This window comes from Zingiber officinale, chromosome 1B (assembly GCF_018446385.1).
Source record: "Zingiber officinale cultivar Zhangliang chromosome 1B, Zo_v1.1, whole genome shotgun sequence".
Lineage (NCBI taxonomy): Eukaryota > Viridiplantae > Streptophyta > Magnoliopsida > Zingiberales > Zingiberaceae > Zingiber > Zingiber officinale.
Window position 1 is genome coordinate 92,600,539 of NC_055986.1, and position 22,301 is coordinate 92,622,839.

At 37.7% G+C, this 22,301-nt stretch overlaps 2 protein-coding genes across 2 annotated transcripts; one reads left to right on the forward strand and one right to left on the reverse strand.

Moving 5' to 3' along the window:
* The first annotated feature begins 381 nt into the window (after nucleotides 1-381).
* Nucleotides 382-3,128, forward strand: LOC121969806 (subtilisin-like protease SBT1.7). The gene has a single exon (XM_042520065.1). The coding sequence runs from the start codon at nucleotides 595-597 to the stop codon at nucleotides 2,920-2,922; it is 2,328 nt and encodes a 775-aa protein (XP_042375999.1). The 5' UTR covers nucleotides 382-594; the 3' UTR covers nucleotides 2,923-3,128.
* A 12,650-nt stretch (nucleotides 3,129-15,778) lies between these two features.
* LOC121979252 (nucleobase-ascorbate transporter 12-like) lies at nucleotides 15,779-16,942 on the reverse strand. Its single transcript, XM_042531245.1, has 3 exons — nucleotides 16,779-16,942; nucleotides 16,383-16,669; nucleotides 15,779-16,141 (listed from the first exon to the last, which is right to left on the reverse strand). Exons 1-3 carry the CDS (start codon nucleotides 16,837-16,839, stop codon nucleotides 15,920-15,922), a joined length of 570 nt encoding a protein of 189 aa, XP_042387179.1. The 5' UTR covers nucleotides 16,840-16,942; the 3' UTR covers nucleotides 15,779-15,919.
* Nucleotides 16,943-22,301: the final 5,359 nt, after the last annotated feature.

Genomic DNA, 22,301 nt, shown 5'->3' on the forward strand with positions numbered 1-22,301 from the left:
GTACATACATTCACCACTACACCTCCGTCAACTCGTCCCAAGATCAACATGAAAAAAATAAATCACAAACGACTACTAACACTTGGAATAATGATTAACACGTAAGATAAATACCTCAACTTTACCGAAATTCAAAATTCAAACATCATTATGACAATATCTCATAAGCTAACCATTAAACTCATTGGAGGGGACATCTCCCTCACACACTTACAGTTAGTGATGGGCACTGATAAACAAACAGCTCTCCTTCTATTGACTGGAATTAATCGACGAAAGCATTAAAAACGAATGTAATCGCCTTTTGCCAGCACTGACAAACAAACAGCAAATCCAACCCCATCGCTTCCTTCTCCAATCATTCATCACGCACGCCTTACCCAATCCATTCATATTCTTCTCCTTTTCAGCCCAAGGGCACCCAGATTATCACGTAAGACATCCATGATTTATCATTTATTCTTCTTCTTTTTTCTATTCTTTTGTTAACCAGTCCCCCCAAACTTATTGGCAAACCATTTCTCCGCCATTTTCATCACCAACGCCACCGCTCTCTCCTCCACTGCTCTTAAAACTAGAAGCCAAACCAAGCGGATGAAGGAGAGAGCGGCCATGGCTCCCCTCCGCTTCTACTTCTTCCTCTCCTTGCTCGGCTGCTTCTGCGGCTGTTCGATTTCTCTTGCAGAGCTCAGGAAGAAAACTTACATAATCCACATGGCCAAGGCCCAGATGCCAGCGGCCTTCGCAGAGCACAGTCGCTGGTATGATGCTTCGCTGCGCTCGGTATCTGACGCCGCTGAGATACTCTACACATATGACACCGTTGCCCACGGATTCTGCGCCCGGCTCACCCCCGCGGAGGCGCGCGCGCTCGAGGACATCCCCGGTGTGCTCGCCGTCCACCCCGAGGCTCGATATGAGCTCCACACCACCCGGACGCCGGAGTTCCTCCACCTCGACCGCACCGAGGCGCTGATACCGCAGTTCAACACCGAGAGCGACGTCGTCGTCGGGGTGGTAGACACCGGCGTGTGGCCCGAGCGCAGGAGCTACGATGACGCCGGGCTCGGCCCCGTCCCCGCGAGCTGGAGGGGTGAGTGCGAAGAAGCGAAGGACTTCACGTCGGCCGCCGCGTGTAACCGGAAGCTGGTAGGTGCCCGGTTCTTCTCCAAGGGGTATGAGGCCGCTACGGGCCCGATTGACGAGTCCAAGGAGTCGAGGTCGCCCCGCGACGACCAAGGCCATGGCACACACACCTCTTCCACCGCCGCTGGATCCTCCGTCACCGGTGCCAACCTGCTCGGGTACGCCGCCGGCACCGCCCGCGGCATGTCGACTCGCGCGCGCATCGCCGTCTACAAGGTCTGCTGGCTCGGCGGGTGCTTCAGCTCCGACGTACTAGCTGCCATGGACAAGGCCGTGGATGACGGATGTGGTGTCCTTTCGCTATCCCTTGGCGGAGGCACGACGGACTATTTTCGTGACGTCATAGCCATCGGAGCCTTCAATGCCGTGGCTAAAGGGGTTGTGGTGTCTTGCTCCGCTGGCAATGGCGGCCCCACTAGCTCCACCCTCTCCAACGAGGCGCCGTGGATCACCACCGTTGGAGCCGGCACGATCGACCGCGACTTCCCCGCCTACGCTATGCTCGGAGACGGAAAGAACATAACCGGCGTCTCGCTCTACAGCGGGAAGCCTCTATCTTCCTCGCCCTATCCCTTCATTTACGCCGGGAACGCCACCAATGCCACCAATACCACCAACGGCAGTCTCTGTATGCAGGGAACGCTTCTCCCGGACAAGGTTTCCGGAAAAATCGTCCTATGCGATCGCGGTATCAATGCGCGCGTTCAGAAGGGCTTCGTCGTGAGGGACGCCGGAGGAGCCGGTATGATCCTAGCCAACTCCGCTGCCAATGGGGAGGAGGCCATTGCCGATGCACACATCCTCCCGGCCATTGCCGTCGGGCACAGGGCCGGGGACGTCATCAAGTCCTACCTTTTCTCAGATCCGAACCCGACGGCCACTATGGCGTTCGGCGGAACCAAGGTTGGCATCACGCCGTCGCCGGTGGTGGCTGCGTTCTCCTCTCGCGGGCCGAGCGCCATCACTCCCGACATCCTGAAGCCGGACATCCTCGCGCCTGGGGTGAACATCCTTGCCGCCTGGACGGGGAAGGTCGGGCCGACGGAGCAAGCGGCCGATCCGCGGCGAACGGAGTTCAACATCATCTCCGGCACCTCCATGTCGTGCCCCCACATCAGCGGCCTGGCAGCGCTCCTCAAGGGGGCATACTCGGACTGGAGTCCTAGCGCCATCAAATCGGCCCTCATGACCACCAGCTACTCCGTTTACCCTAACGGCGACGGCATCCTCGACGTCGCCACCGGCCGCGCGGCCACGCCCTTCGATTTAGGGGCTGGCCACGTGGATCCACCCAAAGCTCTCGACCCTGGCCTCGTCTACAACATAACCACCGACGACTACATCGACTTCCTATGCGCCCTCAACTACACGACGCTCCAGATTCAGGCCGTCACCCGGCAGCAAAACGTCACCTGCGACAGCAAGACGATCTACTCGGTGTCTGATCTCAACTACCCCTCGTTCTCGGTGGCATTCGAGACGGCGAGCGTCGCGGGAGGCGGCGGCTCATCGAAGACGACAACGGTGAAGCACAAGCGCACGCTGACCAACGTGGGGGCTCCGGGGACATACAAGGCGACGGTATCGGCCCCGGCAGAGGTGAGTGTGGCGGTGTATCCGCTGGAGTTGAGCTTCGCGAGCACGGGGGGGAGGAAGACCTACACGGTGAGCTTCTCCGCGGCGTCGCAGCGGTCAGGCTCCACCGCGTTCGGTCGCCTCGTGTGGTGCGACGGGAAGCACGTGGTTGCCAGCCCTTTGGCCTTCACGTGGACATAAATAGTCGGGAAAAGGCATCTCTCCAAAATGGACGGTCGTGATGGCCCGGGGTCCAGTTAATGCGTAACGGTGCATTATGCTCGTTGTTGTTTTAGATCAAAATTGTTTTTTTTTCATCTTCTCAAAACAGAAAAAAAAGGGAGTGAAAAGGTGACAATTGTTATTAATTATTTTATGAATAAAAAATTTGATTTGAAATGGATTGAGTCTAAGTGTTTGACTTCATCATTGAATCCGTTAGCAAGTCCATATAAAATTATTGTTGAGGGATCTTCTCATAATTTGAAATTACATAAAATTAAATTTTATGATTTCTAAAAGAGTATCTTTTTATCTCAAATAGAATAATAATTTTAAAAATAGATTTAAATTTATACTTTGAATTTTTCTTGTAAGTAAATTAAGAGAAACATCAAGATACTCTATATCAAATAGAATGAAACTTAAAAACAAGAGTATTTCTTTTTTAAAATTATTAAATGAGTGTTTCTCCATGGAGATTTGACTAAAATTGTTCCATCTTAAGATACATTGTTACCTGAGGGGCAAGCAATTATGATCAAAACCAAAGTATTTTAAATAGTTTTGACCAAAGCTACTCTAAGATACTGGGAAAATGGCTCTCACGGAAGGATATTGGACGCTCAACAAGTATGATGCAATGATAAAATACTTAGATGAACAATTAAAAGAATAAAATTTTGAATTTCAATAGAGATGGATTTTGGAGATCTATTTTTGAATGTGTAAGTTGTATTTTGAATTTATGTAGACTAGTCAAGGATAATCAAGGATAAATAATTAGGACACTTTTTTCATTTTCTGTCACTTAAAATTACGTGAAGATTTATAATTTAAATTGTTAGCTTTAATTTTTATCCTATAATAACTAAATCATTAAGATTTTATGAAAAGGTATAAAAATCAAAGGGTTGATCTTTTTTATTGTCAAAAGAGTGTTTTTTATTAATTAATTATAAAAACTACCTCATCTCATATTTTTATACCAAAAATATTTTTATTCTAATGTTATTGTAACAGTTAGGGGTATAACTGTTATACAAAGAAAATAATATTCGTAGTTACTAGAACTTGTAGTAGTTTTGAACCGTAATATTACATGTATTAGCCAATTTTGATTAAATTAACTATAATTAAAATGTCCTAACTTTATCAAAATGACTATCTATAAAATAAGTCTATATCAAAACACTCTTTATCAACTTCTTTAAATCTTTTCTAAACTTAATCAAAATATTAACAACTTAATTAAAATTACTTAAATAATATTGTAGCATCTATATGTTTAAGTTATTTTTTTATTATATTGTAACAATGGTTGTTATTGTTGGAGTTGTAAAGTTGTAAACATAATCTCACATTGAAAACACATAGAAAAGATTATGGGTTTATAAGAGAAAATATATCTCCATTGGAATGAGCCCTTTTGGAAAGAGCCCAAGAGCAAAACCATGAGGGTTTAAGCTCAAAGTGAATAATATCATGTAATTGTGGAGATATCTAAATTCTTTTCAATCCTACAATTGGTATCAGAGTCTGGACTGCCAAAAGGTTTAACCGCCGACTGTGCACAAGAGCTATGATCTGATTAAGCCATGTGGGTACAATATTGACTTCGAACAAAGAAATTGGGGCTCCTATGTTCCGATCAAGAGGACCAGACACCAGGCAGAAAGTCTTAGTTGCGGCTAGGCAAGGAAGTCCTAGTAGGCCAGATGGACCGAGGGGCAGGAAGACCTGGTTATAAGAGAAAAAGATATTTCCATTGGCATGAGGTCTTTTGGGGAGAGCCCAAGAGTAAAACCATGAGGGCTTAGGCATAAAGTAGACAATATCATGCAATTGTGAAGATATCATTATGTGATGTAGTGGTTACAATAATATCTGAAATAAATGTATTTTTGTAAAACAGAATGTCCTTTTAATAATAAATACAAAAAAATCCTTTACAATTCTAATAAAAAGATGTCATTTTAATTTTTACCCAATTATTTTTTAAAAGAGTAAATGTTACCCGATACGGGTTATAACGACCTTGAAGATGATGTGACGATTAAGGTCAAGATAATGTACAGTTAAAGTCAGGGGTAGATAGAGACAGATGCATGTAGGAGCTGTCCTGGGCTATAGCCCAGCCCTTTATTCTACGCATCCATGTGCTGCCCATCTCCTTTGTCACCCTCGCTAGTTGCCAGATTAACCCATGACACCCTTCCTTCTTTCGTGCTCAGTTGTGGCAGCATTACTCTCACCCTTTTTCCCTCTTCATCCTCTCCAAGTCAAGCACAACAACCCTCTCTCCGCTCCTCACTTGCCATGAAATTTTCTCTCCACCCTTATCGTTGCAAGCCCGCAGCCACGCCCAATTGCTTTACCAACTCAAACGCGTTCATGTGCCCCTCTGGAACGCCATAGCACATGCTCTCCACACACGAGTTCCACCTCTAGTGCGGCACGAAACCACCCACCACTAGGTGTGCCAGCACTACCTTCTTTGACACCCAATCTGACAGACTAAGCCTGTGTTATGGGTCTGCTCCTCAAATCCCTACGGAAAGTGTCCAATGCTGGAGGAGACGAGCTCCGGAGGCTCCACAAGAACCGTTGCCTTTTGCAGTCCTATATGGTCGCGACCACTTGCGCCAGCCGCTCATGCTCGCAAGCAAGAGGAACACCGTCGAACATGAGTAAGAGTTGCCATTGGATTTTTTAAAGTAAAAAATAATCTAGTCAGATACCAAACATGATCTAACAAATGAATGCTAGATTCGTAAATGCTCTGTAGTTGAGATGCTTTGACTTGAATATGGGACAGATTTTGGGCAAGGCTGTCCTGGATTAAGGTTGTCATGGTGTCGTGTTGTGTTTGTGTATCGCTTACCTCACATCTACAGCGTCAGCGGCTGGGCCTTTGGTCATGATTTCTATATTTTCAATGTTTACAAATTAAAAATGAGTACCGATAAATCAACTTAATAATTTTATAAATAATAAAAAAAATCATCCAATAAAATTTAAAATTAGATGAAATATATATATATATATATATATATATATATATATATATATATATATATAATATGAGATGGTAGCATGCTAGTGCAAAGTAAATTCAGACCTATTTACGACAGACTCGATCAACACAAAATCAGCCCAGCCCATCCTTAATTCTTGGATCCGTTCATGAGGGTAGAGAACATTGCCCACATGACTTCATTGCTCGCCCAGTGCTAAGGCTAAGGTCCAATTCGACCGAATTACTAGCCGGGTGGGAGAGACCCGACCGCGACCTTTAAGATGGTCGAACATAAGAGTTTGGTGTGTTCGTTACTCTTGAACTGAAAAGATAGTATATCCAATCATTCAATGACTGACCAAGTTTAAAGACGACCGACCGACTACAAGAACATAGATATTTAGCGATGAAACTTTTTTTCACTAATACATGTATTTTCATTGCTAACAAATATTTGCGACGATAATTTTTCGTCGCTAGGATCGCCGTTATAAGCTTGTCATAAACTCATATTAGCAACGGATTTTATGATTTCATCGCTATGTTTTAGCGATGTGAAACTATTCGTCGCTAAATAAAATTATTTCATCGCAAACACATTTGCGACGAATTAAATAATATGGTCGCTAACATTTGGAGTTTAGCAACGATATTAACTATATTCGTCGCTAACATGTTTGCTACAATTGGTACGAATTCATCGCAAACAGTTATGAGTCTGTGTATCGGAGAGGTTAGTGACAAAATATCATAAATTCATCGCTAACAATATGGTTTAGCGATGACATAAACAAATATCGTCGCTAATAGTCATGGTTGGCGATGAAATATAAATATTTCATCACTGACCTCTTTGCTACGATTTATTTTCACCGCTAAATAATCATAGTTCATTGCAAAAAGTTACGATAAGTTGCGATATATCAGAGTGATTAGCGACGAAATTATGTTATTTCATCGCTAATAGTCATGGTTAGCAATGAAATCACCCAAATTCATCGCTAACCTTTGTTTTTTTTTTAAAAAAAAAGTTTTTCTATTTTCATTCATATCCTATATACAGATTTACAAACATATCAATCATTAAAATTTTAATAACAAATTTATAAATATACTAACAAATAATTAATACTTCAACACAAATATAATCAAACATTCACAAACAAAGCTCAAAACATGTTCACAACTAACAATCCAAATAAGTTCAAAACAAGTTTACAACTAAAAATCCAAACCAGTTCCAAACAAGTCTAGAACAACATCATGTTCATATCCAAAAGTCCACAACATCAAAGTCTAAGACTAAGGAGGAGGAGGTGGAGCTGAAGATAAATCATGGATTAAGGAATCTAATGTTTTAGGTGCCAGATCGGTTAAGAATTTGTTCAAATATATCTTGTCTTGATTTAATTGATGCTAACTCATCTTGGATGTTTGCTAACTGAACTTTGGTGTTCGCTAACTAATCTTGGATGAATTCAAGTCTTTCATGCAATGCATCGTTAGTTGATCTAGATGAGGAGCTAGCATCTGAAGAAGTGGACCTAACTTGCTTCGACTCACTTCCAAGTCTTCTAATGTATCCAAACCGAGTACTGAGGACTTGATACAAAATTTTGAAGATAATAAAACAGATGATATGATGATATATTGAGCATCTATATAATGGTTTAACTCAATAGTAAATAGCAATCAAATAAGATGATTATAAAATATAGATATACTGAAAAATAAGATGATACTGAAATGTAGATATAAGAAAAGCATGAATTTGAAAGAGCTTCAAAAGCTCTTTTGCAAATCAAAGTAAGTGGCTCGAGCTAGTGAATAAACTGAGGAAATGAATACAATAATTTAATCACTATTTTAGTTGAAGATTCAATTCAATTTGAACATTTAAGGTATAAAGATATTATAAAGTTCTTATAAAGTTACTAGATTCTCCAAATTCAAATAATAATAACAAGTCGACACATAATTCTCATGATCAATCTAAATACAACTTAAAAAATATATAAAATGATTGTATCTATTTATGCACTATGTGAAACAAACCACTCTTCACTTGCAGATAAGGTAGTTATGGAAGCCTATAAGTTTCTTCAAAAGAAACTACAAATTACTATAGAAAAAAGTAAAAACTATATTTGCGATTATTAAATAATATTCTTGTGGACCTGATCACAAACTATATCTGCAATTTGAACTACATTGATGCCCTCTTCTGGATTTTGTGATAGAATACACTCGTCACTTAGTCTCACCATATCATCCTAGAAAAAATAAACATGTTAAAGAGTTTATAAAAAATAATTATGTACTGTTAAGAACAAATTCACTAAACAAGGTCATAACATACATATGCAATTTTTGTCGTGTCCCTAATCCACCCTTTCTTCGAGCTATAATGAGTTTCATTAAAGACAGCAATCCGATCTTTTCTTTGTGACTGATCGGTTTGAAAAAAAAAATAATATGTTAATATTTTCATCAACAAACAATATACGATAACTATAAAACTAACACTTACACCATCATAACTATATTGGATGAATGATTTAGAACCTCCACGATGGTTATATGGGAGTTTTCCTCAATTTTTGGCATTTATTATAGATCATTTCTATAACACAAAATTTTGTATAAATAAAACAATAGTTATGGAACAAATAATTAATTTTTTATATAAATAAGACATTTGTTATAGAATGAGTTACCTGAAATACCTCAGATTCAAACAGAACACACATGTAGTCCCAATTATCTTGAGTCTCACAGAACTTAATCGGAATATGCTGTCGGTGCTCAGCAGGAGGAAGGTGCGAAAGCTTCTTATAATGGTTATGCATTTTAGTTCTATTGTCTCTATATCGTGCACTCATCAATTGGTCAGTCTCCTTCATGACCGACCATGTACCCTTCTGAAAACTTATATCAAAAGCAGCCTGAAAAAATAAATTTATTTTGCACATGGTTAGTAACAAAAGAGTGGTTATAAATATGTTGAATTACTTATACTTACTGATAGTTAATTGTATATCATCCTTTTATTTTCAGCGGGGACGTGCTTCCAACTCTTAGTTTGTAAGGGAGCAAACTTCTTCACCGAGAGGCCTAACTTGGTCATAAATGAAGTTGTATTTGGGCCAATAGGATGTCCATTGCTCTGACGGAAAGTAACAAGCAATATACCCCGACCACTAATATGGCGTGATAGTCTATCGGGATGTGTTCCACGTGTCTCCCTACGTAGCGATCGAACTGTAAATGCAATAGTATTAACAATTAACAGATGAAATATCTAAATAAAATTTTTGTAAATTAAATACAAAACAACTAAACCATTAGAAGAACTATCATCTGCAGGTGTCTCCAAAATTGGTAAATACTCAATCCTCTTGGGCAACATGGCTATCACATATTCATCATATATATATCAACAAATATGCATCAACATATATAGACATCTATAAGTAATGAATTAAAAATGAAGAAAAATATATTTACCATGATCATAAAAATTAATCACCACTATCATCTAAAAGAGATAATTAATCATCTGCATCACTATTAATTTCAATATCTTCATCCTTATTGTTAAGAAAACTTTGAGCATCCCTAGCTAGTTTCACTTGTGCATTTGACATATTTATATGTTGATGCTCAACATCTAATCTACAGAGTTGGGATATTTCTAATTCTTCACCAACTACTAAAGTTGCTTTGTTAGAATAATTATCTTAGTTAGTCTCAATATTGAAATTATTTTCAGATTCAATTTCTTCAAATACTTCATCAACTTCAGTACTGTTGGTGCGGGAAGCATCAGACGATCGGACTTGGATTTTGATAATGGAAAAGGGTTCAAACTTAAGGTTACTTGTGGTCTAACGAGTTTGAATGAGCTTGCAGGAAAGTCCTCAGTGTTCTTAGGCAAAAGTTCTAGCTATGGTTAGGCAGGTGGAAAATCCTAGGTGGTGGTAACCTTAGGTCCTGGGGGGTGGTAACCCTAGATGAAAAGTCTTGGCGGGTCGAGTGTTTTGGGCAAAACCCTACGGTCAGGGACTCTAGGTGAAAGTCCTGGTGGTCGCGGACCAGGTGGAAAACTGAACGGGTCATATAGTGGGCGTTCAGCAGAAAGTCTTGAAGCATCAGACACTGAGTAAAAGTCCAAGTCGGTCTAGAGGACCGGTCTGGCAATAGGTAACTTCTCCTAAGAGGAGTAGGTGAAGACGCGTTCCCTGTTAAGGGAACAGTAGGCGTCCATTCGACCTAGGGTTTCCGGAGGAAATCCGAAGTCAGAACTGGACAGCCCGAAAGCTGTCAAGTTATTTATTTACATATAAATTGTTATTTTTCTAACTCTATTTTACAGAAAACTAACAAGTTTTGCAGGGTCGGACTTAGCCTTGATCGGTCGACCGAATGATTAGATCGATCGACTGAACGACTAGATCGGTCGACCAAACCCAGTACAATAGGATCAGATTTCTAGATAGCAGACGGAGTTCGATCGAGGGATCGGTTGATTGAACCTGGAGATCGGTCTACCGAACTGAGGATAAGTGGTGACCTGATCAAAGCCGAGTTGATCAGACTAGATAAGTCAGCGAAGATCAGGGGATAGATCGACCGAACCGAGGGATCGGTCGACCGAACGGAGAGCCTGCATCTAGACGGAAGGTCGAGCAGGTTCAGCAGGTTCGGTCGACCGAACCAGGGGATTGGTCGCCTGATCCGGCTCGAGTCAAACCTGATCCTGAGATCAGTGGATTTGGATCAGGTCTAAAGAGGCTATGAAAAGGAGTCTCGACCAGCACTTCGACACAACTATTCTACACAAGCGATCTTCCAAGCTGCTCACTATGCCGAAATGACTCAACGACGCTCAGCTATTGTTCTGACAATCGACGAACCATTTCCTAATCATTTATTGTCAGTATAATCTGTTTTTAAGTTCAGTATTTGTACTTATATATTTGTAAAGAATTTCGGATCTATAGTGATTGTCCAACGTAAGCGATCAACGATTGCGGGCCTTGGAGTAAGAGTCGTCACAAGCTCCGAACCAAGTAAAAGAAATCGTGTTAGCAATTGCCTTTGTTGTTTGTCTTTATTCTGCTGTGTTAGTTTAAGTTTTTTGAAACGAACGAATTAGCCACGAGTGCTATTCACCCCACCCCCCCTCTAGCACATCTTCGATCCTACAAGTACTTCATATATTTCTCAGTGTTGAACCTTTTGTACTACCTTCCAATGTCCTCCACGCTTTATATCATTTAAATAATAAACTTGGTTTGCTTGGTTGGCCAAAATGAATGGGTGATTAGCGTACCATGTTTTAGAAGTGTCAATATATAAGAGACCAAACTCTTCAACTATTGATTTTTTTTTTTGGATTACATTGGAACCATTCACACCAGAATAATTGTACTTTATATCTGAAAGAGTAAAATAGTTGAACAACATCCTTCAACACTCCAAAAAAATCTAAATTATCACCATCATCAGATGATGGTACGCTAACCCCGCTATCCTAAGTAGTTCTGCGAGAATCATGAGACCTTGTATGGTATGAAATACCATTTATAATGCAGGTATCATACAGTTGAACTTCAACATCAGGTCCGATTGCTAAATAATATAACTTATTTGTGATTTCTGAATTTGTTAAATTCTTTAACTTTATCATTCTATTCCTAAATCACTGTGGAAAATCTCGCTCATGAAATTAGAGAAGTTAATTTGAATGAACTTTATGTGATAGAAGTTGTAGATGTTCACTGCATAAACAAATAATTATGTTTCAATTATATAATGAAATATAAACAATAAAATTACATAATGTAAAAACTTACTTCCTATATTAGTCAACTTCTTTACAATTGTTGAGCATATATCAATGTGCTTTCTTATATAAAGTTAAAGGCAATTTTAGATTATATGGGTTGCCAAACACTCTTGTTTGTTGTGAGAAAATACTTAAATTGCATGTTACTGGTTGAACATCTTGGTTTCATTCTGGCCTACTAAATCTTGTCTCAATTTGACTCATATATATGGAACTGAAAGTCAATGCTTCATTTATAATATAACCCTCTGTAATAGATCCTTTAGGTCTTGCTTTATTATGAACATATTTTTTTAGTAATCCCAAATATCATTCAAAGGGATACATCCATCGTGAAGAAACAGGTCCAGCTAACATGGCTTCACGGGATAAATGAACTGCCAAATAATGAACCATAATGTCAAAAAATGCTGGAGGAAATATTCGTTCCATCTTACACAATATGAAGACTATTTCCTTCTCCATTTTACATAAGTCCGCTATGTGTGAAGCTCTTGCAATTATCTTTTTGAAAAAAAAAATCACATAACTCAATTAGTGTGTCGCATATGTCTTTTGGAAAGAATTTTTGTATAGCCAATGGAAGTATTCTTTGCAACAAGACATGACAATCATGTGATTTTAGTCCATGTAACTTTCCATCATTTGCATTCATATTTCTAGATATATCAGCAGCATATCCATTAGGAAACTTCACGGATTTTAAAAATTGACAAAATTCACGTCTTTTTTCTAATGTCAATGTGTAACTTGTATATGGTTTACTAAATTTGTCTCCAACTTTCTTTAAATGCAATTCACTTCTAATTCCCATATCCTGCAAGTCTAATCTTACTTTAAATGTATCCTTTGACTTTCCATCTATATTAAATAATATGTCAACCAAAGAGTCACATATGTTTTTTTCCGATGTGCATCACATCTAAATTGTGTCTCAACTTTATATCTGGTCAATACTTTAACTCAACAAATATAGACTTCTTTACTCAATTTGTATCATCCAAAGATCGTACCACTTTTTACTTAATGTAGGATCCTTACTGAATGTCACTTGCGATAATGCATCTAACTGTGCTAAAATCTCATAACCATTAAGTCTTCGTGGTGGTCCTTCTTGTTCAACTTTTCCATTGAAATTCTTATTTCTACGCCATGGGTGTTGCATATTCAAGAATCGATGGTGGCATGTGTAGAATATTTTACTCCGTAATCTTTGAGCTTTAGTTTCATCAAGACATACTGAACATGCTTTATAATCCTTTGTTCTCCATCCAAATACTGTTCCATATGTTGGAAAGTCATGAATGGTCCACATCACACTAGCATGTAATTGAAATACTTGTTCAGTCAATGCATCATATGCTTCCACCCCATCATCCCATAACTCCTTCAATTCATTGATCAAAGGTCGTAAGTACACATCTATCTTTTTCCCAGGCGATTTAGGCCTAGGAATTAAAAGAGGCATTATCAAGTATGAAGGTTTCATCATTTTCTATGGTGGTAAATTATAATTCACAAGCATAATAGGCCACATACTATAAGCATTTGATATATTTCCAAACAGATTAAAACCATCAGTAGCCAACCCTAAGCGAATATTTCATGGATCACTAGCAAATATTTCATATGAAGTGTCAAATTCTTTCCATGATTCACTATTTGTTGGGTGTCTTAATACACCATCTGTTTCAACCCTCGTTTCTTTATATTATTTCATATCTTTTGTTGTATGTTTGGTAATAAACAACCGCTTAGTCTAGGTTTCAAAGAAAAATATTGAAGAATTTTTTTTAGCATTCTTTTTCTTATTCATCCCATTATACTTGTATTTGGGCTCCTTTCACACTAGACATATATCTTTATTCTCATGCTCACTCCAAAATAATGTACAATCATTCTTACATGCATGTATCTTTTTAAATGTCAATCCTAACTCTTTTAACATTTTTTTGCTTCATAATGAGAGTTTGGAATCGCATTAGGTTTGGGAAATACCTCTTGCAATAACTGAAGTACATATCAAAAGATTTATTGCTCCACCCCATTTAAGACCTTTACATGCATTAACTTGACCAAAAAATTAAATGCAAAAAAATTAGTACAAGTGTGATACAATTCTTTTTGTGCTTCTTCAAACATTAAGGTATAACTTCCTCTGATATCATCTGCATTAATATCATCTAATCGAGGTCCACTGATATTAATATTTTCTGCATTTCTTAAATTAATAAACATATATTCAAAATCATCTTCTTCAAAACCGCAATCATTGTTCCTCTTCATTAACAATATTTATATTAATAAATGATGTTGCAGCTTCTCCATGAAAGTTCCAAACTTTGTATAATTTATCAAATCTCCACCTATAAAGATGTCCTTGAACATAATCCAACACATATTTAAATAAATTACCACACCTTCTACATGGACAATAAATTTTGGATGAATTCAAACTTATCATACTCTACCACCTTTAAAACTGATTTAACTCATTTATATATTCAGGCTCAATTCAATTCTTAATCATTATCTAACTTTTATCTATATTTATAACCTGATTAAACATATAAAAAATTTCATATTATTTAATAAAATAATCCTAAAATTAATTAATAACATCAAATAACCCTAAAATTATTATTTAATCATTAAAATAATCCTATAATTATCATCTAAGCGTTGAGGTCAACAAAGGAAAAAAATAAATTGGACTCAAAGATTTGAAGTCTGAAAGCAAAAAGAGTAAAAAGGTAAACGAATACTAAACGGATAAACAAGATAAAAAAGGATCTTAAGTGATAGAAAAAATACTTGTGAACCTCCACTTGTGAAACAAGATAAACCTTAGACAAAAGACTCCTTGGGTCTAAGGTTTGTAAGGCCCTCCCAAAAGGTGGCTCTTCTACATTTATAGACTATCCTTCTATGCATAAGCAAGCCACAAAAAATTTAGGTGATTAAAATGAAATATGATTTTGTATCACAATAGGTAGTTAGTATAAATCTAGACCTAGGAGACCACATAAACAAAAACTTACAATAAACTTAAGTTGTATATCTAGAGGAAACTAATCTATCTAGAGTATTAAAAAGCAGAAGGAAGAATCGACCAACCCACAATTGATGTAAAATAGATAAAGAAGTTCACTTTCACACAAGACTCAATTGAATTTATTAAACATCACTCTTGTCATTTGCAATGTCTTTCTTGTGTTTAAATATATATAGTAGTATCAGCCAAAGGGAAAGAGAAGCTCGGGAGGAAGGCTTTGTTGGAGCAATCTGTGTGACCCTAGGTTTTGATGTTTGGGAAAAGGTTTAAGTTAGCATTATTGCTATATTTGATATGCATTGTGAGAATGTAGGATGCAGCTACAACAAAGACAAAATCTAAGTGTGATCTTGGCAAAGGCAAACACTACAAGAAAAAAGCTAAACAACAACGCTTTTTTGGCGTTGTCGTATGTACTTAAAAAGTGATGTTGTAGATGGTGTTGTAGAAAGTCATATCAAAGACAACGCTTTAAAAGCGTTGTGGTTGGTCAAAAAGACAACGCTTTTTAAGCGTTGTCTTTTCGTTCTTAAAAAGCGTTGTTATAGATGCTGTTGTAAAAATGCACATATCAAAGACAACGCTTTAAAAGCGTTGTGGTTGGTCTCGAAGACATTGTTTTTTAAGCGTTGTCTTTTATTACTTAAAAACGTTGTCTTTTTAAATTTATAAAAAATAGTGTTTTTCTTAATTAAATAGCAAAAATTATAAAAAATACTCAAAATTTACATATAATTGAATATCCACAACCACAATCATTTTTATAATAAGACTATTTAACAAATAAATAAAACTTTATATTATACAAACAAAATGTATACATATTGATCCACAAATTAAATTTGTATCATACAAGTTATCCTTAACTTCATGACAATAATTTTTCAAACACACAAGTTTTACAAAACCTCATCATTGACTAACCGCTGTTTTAAAATTCACTCGTGAAATCGCTAAACCTAGAACAAGATCCAATAGTAGACTAGTAGTGGCAGAAGGAAGAATGAAGTTAAAACTGTCAATTTGGTAATGGATCTTTTCCGTCCGCAATGTGCTATAAGCCAACCCATTTCACCCATGTGAACATACGTCCGATTCTGAAAGGCAAGCCGTAGTCTTTGGTAATGGCTGGTTCCCTTTTTGCTGCCTCTGGTTCAGACCAAACATATACTCCACGTTCTTGACGGCTCCCAGGAACAGTGTTGTCAAGAATAAATGCAACAATAAATGCAATCACCATGTGAAATGAAAACAAAGTATTCAGAACATAGTTCACCTGAAATTGTCACACATATCAGTAATCAGATCTATTCTAACTTCAAACTCCAGAAAGATCCTATGAACTAGATTATCTATCACTGATTTGTCAAAGGGAATATATTCAAGAGTATAATTATGTGGGCATCATACCCCACGTAACTTCTAAGTGCTAACTTGATATTTCAAGTCTAAACACTAATATAAGGTCACATGGGTAATAATCAGCACAAACATTGTAGGAGAAGAAGAAGACATACCCCTCGAGAACTTGTATGAATAGGTCCATGAGATGCAACAGCATATGGTTGGAAGTAACTTGGAACGGATGAATTTGAAGATGGAATAAGTCCATATTGCTGGAAGTAGGCAGGTACTGATAATGAGAGAAACAATGAGAGGCCAATTATGATATTATTCCTGGAGCTTCCAGTCTCGCTGTATCGCAGGTTTGACAAGCCCAGAGCAGCAATCATGGCCCACATACAGCAAAGAAGACCAGCCACCATGACATCTGGGATAGAAGCTATAAATCCTCCTATTTTCCCTGATCAAAAATTGGGATGGCAACAATTGCTAGATAACAGGAAGAAAAAAAAAGTAACAAGAATTCTTTCTTTTGATGTATAGCGAGGAGAAATAGCATTGGTGCTTACCAACAAAAGATAACAGAATGAGAATGACAGCACCGAGCTCAATAGCTCTCCGACTACCCATTTTAGTTGTAGCAATAGTGTGAATATTCTCAGTGAGAGTGGTTGAAGCGACTCCTGTGCCCCAAAGTGCAGCCAAGACACTAGAGATGAACCAATATTAAATGACATACATTCATCATCCGAAGAGTCATTCATGAATCCTCCAATATTCATGCTCCAGATGACCATACATTAGATTATAAGTCCAATTAATTTGATTGCAAGGTTGTAAACAGTCCTTGAGGGCTATTGATAGTGATTCCAGTACGTACTGGAAAATAATGGAACAAACCTATGAAACAACTATCAAGGGATTCACTTCAACTTTCCTAAACCAAAGAAGAAACAGATGGATTACAAAAGAAAACAATTTGCACCATCAAACTGAAACTTATAATAAGCCTTAATAAATTAATGAAAAAAGAATTGTTTAGAAGTTCACTGAGAAACATATGAAAATACAACAAATGCAACTGCAAAAAAAAAAATAAAAAACTAGTATCCAATTAACTTTTTTTTATACTTTCAGATCAAAAGGTCAAATTTATATACTTTGGTTCATGTTCAAGCAAGAGGATAACAATCTCATCGACAGTTAGTATTTCCTTTTAATATAGAACACTAAAAAGAAGGAATATCAATGATGAAACAAACCTGAAAATGCGAGCTACTGAGGCAGCGAGCAATCTACTTGAACAAGGTAATCATGCAGCGTTGGAACTCTGTCGTGAGCATCAAAGACCAAATATTACCAAATATTAAGATCACTGACAAACCAAATAATACCTTATTTTTAACAGCTATCTAGAGGATCTGGCTTTTTGACTTGAAGCTGGTTCAAAGAAGACAAATCAAATATACAAATACTAAGATGAAAGCATAATGAAGTAGTTAACTTTTTCTACTTTACCTGATTATAAGATCTACAGCTTCTTGCTCAGTATTTTGCTGCACGAGTAATTATTAGAAAAACAAACCCAATAGTGGAACAAAAGCTAGATAAAGAAACTAGATAATTTACACTGTGGAACTTTACAGAATAACATATAATACATTGCTTTGTACTTGCATATTAATCCAGAAAACATCCTTTCACCTAAGTGACAATTTTTCCAAAACATCATCATTCACAAAACATCATCATTCACTAAAAATTTTCACAAGTTTTTAAACTTCAGTGACAACTTTTCTTTGGGGTCAACTGCTCAAGGTCGATTTGGTAACTATGCACTGCATCAAAAAAATTGGCATTAACTATGATTCCACCAAAAAAACCACCATTCCATGAACTTAAATCTAAATAGAATTATGGCAACTATCATTCCATACCTATTCATAAATATGATCTTGTATGCACTCCGCCAACTCAGACCGAACCTCATCAATTTGTTCACGAGAGTACCCTATTTTTGTGAACTGTGAGCATACACAATTTATGTTAATGGAAAAAATAATCAACACTGATCACTTTGCAATTTTAAATAGTTTATGTCAAATAATTTGAGATAAGCTAAATAATGTTACTATTGATTGTGAATCTCTCTCAATAGTCTCAACTTCTTCAATAATTTCTCTCATAAATCGCATCACAAAAAAACCACATTGTTTCGCATCCGGTTGTTGAGGAGCCTATATATAGTAATTAGAGTCAAATTGTTAATGAAAATTATACACATTACAATATATGTTAAACAAAAGTACACATACCTTAACTACTTCCCACTTAACATTTTTCCTACCTTTCCTTCCCTTGGTTGAATTAAACAATTTTAAGGCCCTTCATACGTTAAGAATATTTGTTAAATAAGATTTTTATTATAATAAATATTTACTAAAAGAAATCTGAACTCACATTTCCATTACGTATTTTGAATCATCATCGCGAATGCGGCAACTTAGGGAATCCAGCAGGTAAATAGCATCCTTGTAAGGTTCAATAACACTAAGATTCCAATGGAAACTAGGCAAATACATAGGATTAGATCATAAAATTGAATAAATTATCGAAAGGAAGCAATTGAAAGTGATGTTTTACTTCTTGCTTACCCGACATTACATGGCACTAACACTAGTTGATCTGTTGATGCACTTGTCAGCTTATCTGCTAAAAGAGTTGCCCTTTGATTCAGGGTTTCAAGCTTAACTGATTTGTCTTGTGCCGTTTTTGCCAGATATGGGAGTTTGTGAGGATTCATAAATCTGAATTTCTTTGTCTTGGTATCTTTCACCATCTTTTTATACAGACACCTATCATTGCAAAGAAAAAAATATTTAGATACTAAATAATAAAATTTAGATACAAAACACTCATAATAAGTTGGAAAAATAATGATCACTCATAACACTAAGTTATGGCTGATGATAGTAACATCCATACATGAGAACTTACTATGAACAGTCTTGCATATTAAACATACCAGAAATGTATACATGCAAATTCTTTTATTTCTTGAGGACAAGCACATTTAAGATACTTAAAAATATACAAGAAAAAAGATATGAGCAAAGTACTTCCTGTCTAGAAGAACAAATGGCAAAAGGCAAACATTAAGGGCCGGTTGAAAATGAATGAGCTATATTTATGTAAAGTGTACCACATCAATTGATATTAGTAAACCTCTCAATAGAAATGATGAACTATTAACTTAATGAGAATAACATGGTATGAGAAAATTACTAGAAGTTGAATTTTTCAAGAGTAAACTTGTTCACACAACAATATTAGTAAACTTCTTGCAGTTCAAATCAGGGATTTTCTGTCTTGCTAGATATTAGAATTTCCCAGCAAACATAAAGCAATGCAGTAATTTCCCAGCATAAGTAAAGCAATGCAGTTGCAACTGAGAAAATAATATTTAGATACTAAATAATAAAATTTAGATACAAAACAATCATGTGGATTAAAAAATAATGATCACTCATAATAAGTTGGTGAAATTGTAACAATAAACCATAATAAGTTGCTAAAATTGGGAAGCAAACATGTGATGAAAAAGTTGCTGAAATTGCTTAAATAAACTTACTTACCATATGTAGGCAACGATCAAATTTCCTGAAATTGACTCCAAATGATACAAAGAATTGATGTCCTCAAGGTCAAGAAAAAGTTCACAATCTTCATCAAACACTTCATTATCTAAGCACATTGATATACATTTTCCTCCATCTAGAGCATGCTTACTGTAACAATATAACATATGTAATGCTCTTGGGACACTTGTTGACAAAGTAGGTTTTGATTTTTTTCGTTCAAACTTCTTCCTTCTAGGCTTCTAATAATTTCAAATATAAACAAGTTAGATAGCTAGGTTGAATAATAATAAAGTGGCAATATAATTAGAAATATAATAATAAAGTGACAATATAATTAGAAATATAATATCTCATATACCTCATCTTGCTTCACAATCTGCTGTTCAGGCCAAGCCACAACAGTTCCTATGGCATCACCAATTACTTCACATTCACTTGGAATTGGATATGGCAAAGGAGCGGATTTGTCCACTGCTTGATCAATGGAGACTCGAATGCAATTCTTGGGAAATGGAATACCATGAAGCATTTTTTCCATGCCATTGAAACAAACAATTGTACCATATGCAACAATATTTGAGCAAGATTCCAATGTCAATGTAACTGATTGACCCTAAAATATTAAAAAAAAAAACATGTTGATTATATTTAGTTTATAATGCTATAATAATAATGAATATCACTATAAGACAAGGTAAGCCACCAAGGAACTTCCTAATTCAATAAAACATCAGGAATTAATTATAACGATCCTTTTGCTATATAAAATGTTTGGAAGAGTAAGCTCCTGAATGCATTGCCAAAACCTGAACAATGGTCAATTCATTCGATAGAGGTGTACCCAGTTACCCTCACTATGTACCTCTTTTCAGAAGTTTAACGCCCCTACTCCCAATCCATCCCAAACCAATTCCATGATTGCCTTCATCATAGGAATTCAATTTGTAACCAACATAAAAAAGGACAACTTTAACTAAATCAAACAATAACTTTCTCCGGATTCACAGACCTATAGTGCAGGAACTTCCCCTTGTGGAGGGGGAAAAAACAAGGAGCTTAGGACAAGAGAGGTTACACGATTTTCGCCACTAGGGTAAAGCAAAGCGCAGGAAGACCACATAAGACATCAAATAAATGAATAAGAACAGTACAGGGCGAAAAGAAGGATGACGACTTACAGAAACCAGTGTGGATCATGAATACCTCCATGGACGCTCCGATCAGCGCCGATACCGCGCCAATCTTCAAGTACCAATCCAGAAACTTCATTGCCTAAAAGATTCGAAGACAAAAACAGAAATGACAAAATCGAAGCCTCAGCGTGGATCCGCAAGTCAACCAGCCGCAACGGCGACGCGAAACAAAGCAAGAAACGAGGGACCAAGAATCAAAGAGAACACTACAGGCCGCCGCTGAGAACAGGAAGTCCGTGGAGCGCCGTTGTGGCTCCGGCGGCGGATGCTCCGTCAACGCGTCAGCGTGCAGAGGGAAAAGGGGGCAGCTCTGGCGGCGGATGCGGTGGCTTCGCCCAGAGGTAGCGGCTAGATCTGCCGTCAGAGATGGCGTCGGCCGGCGTCAGAGATGGTGGCGGATTAGGAAGGGTAAGCTGACTTTGATTGAGGAGATGGGGAAATGCGAGATTAGGGATCTCGACTTGGAGGAGTTGGGCCGGCGTGAGGAGTTTTGCGTGAGGAGTTTGGGTCGAGATTAGGGTTCAGAGGAGATCACGCGGCAAGGAGAGGAGAAGGCGCTCGTGGAGAGGAGAAGGCGCTCGTGGAGAGGAGTGGAGAGGAGAACTCGTGGAGAGGAGTGGTGAGGAGAAGGCGCGCGCGCGTTGAGGGTTTAGAGTTTAGCAAAGCGAGGGCTGCGAATTTATTTTAAGTGAGTTTAGGGGAAACATACACAACACTTTAAAAAACGTTTTTTAAAAAAATGTTGTCTTTGACCATAAACAACAACACTAAAGACAACACTTCATTAAAAACCGTTGTCTTTAGTAAAAAGTAAATACCATAGACAACGCTTTTCACTAAAAGCGTTGTAAAACAAAGAACGACAACGTTTTTATTAAAAAGCGTTGTCTATTGGGTGTTGTTGAATGCAAAAATTCTTGTAGTGAAAGTCCAAGTGGGATCTTGGCAAAGGTGAAAGTCCAAGTGGAGTCTTGGCGATGCAAGTCCAAGTATATAGTCTTGGCAACATAAGTCCAAGTGTGACTTGGAAAGGTTGAAGCCCCTGAGGTGAGGAGACTCTTGGGAATGGAAGACCCGACAATAAGGACAAGGCCAAAGGAAGCTCTTGAAGGCAAAACTTGAAGGATGGGGAGGCATCTGAGGGACGCGAGGTTGATGGAGGAGACTAGAAGGCAAGGTCAAGGTTGTGCAGGCAAAGACGAGTGCATGAGAGATTGTACTCAAGGTAAAATCCTAGGTTCAGGATTTTACCAATTGA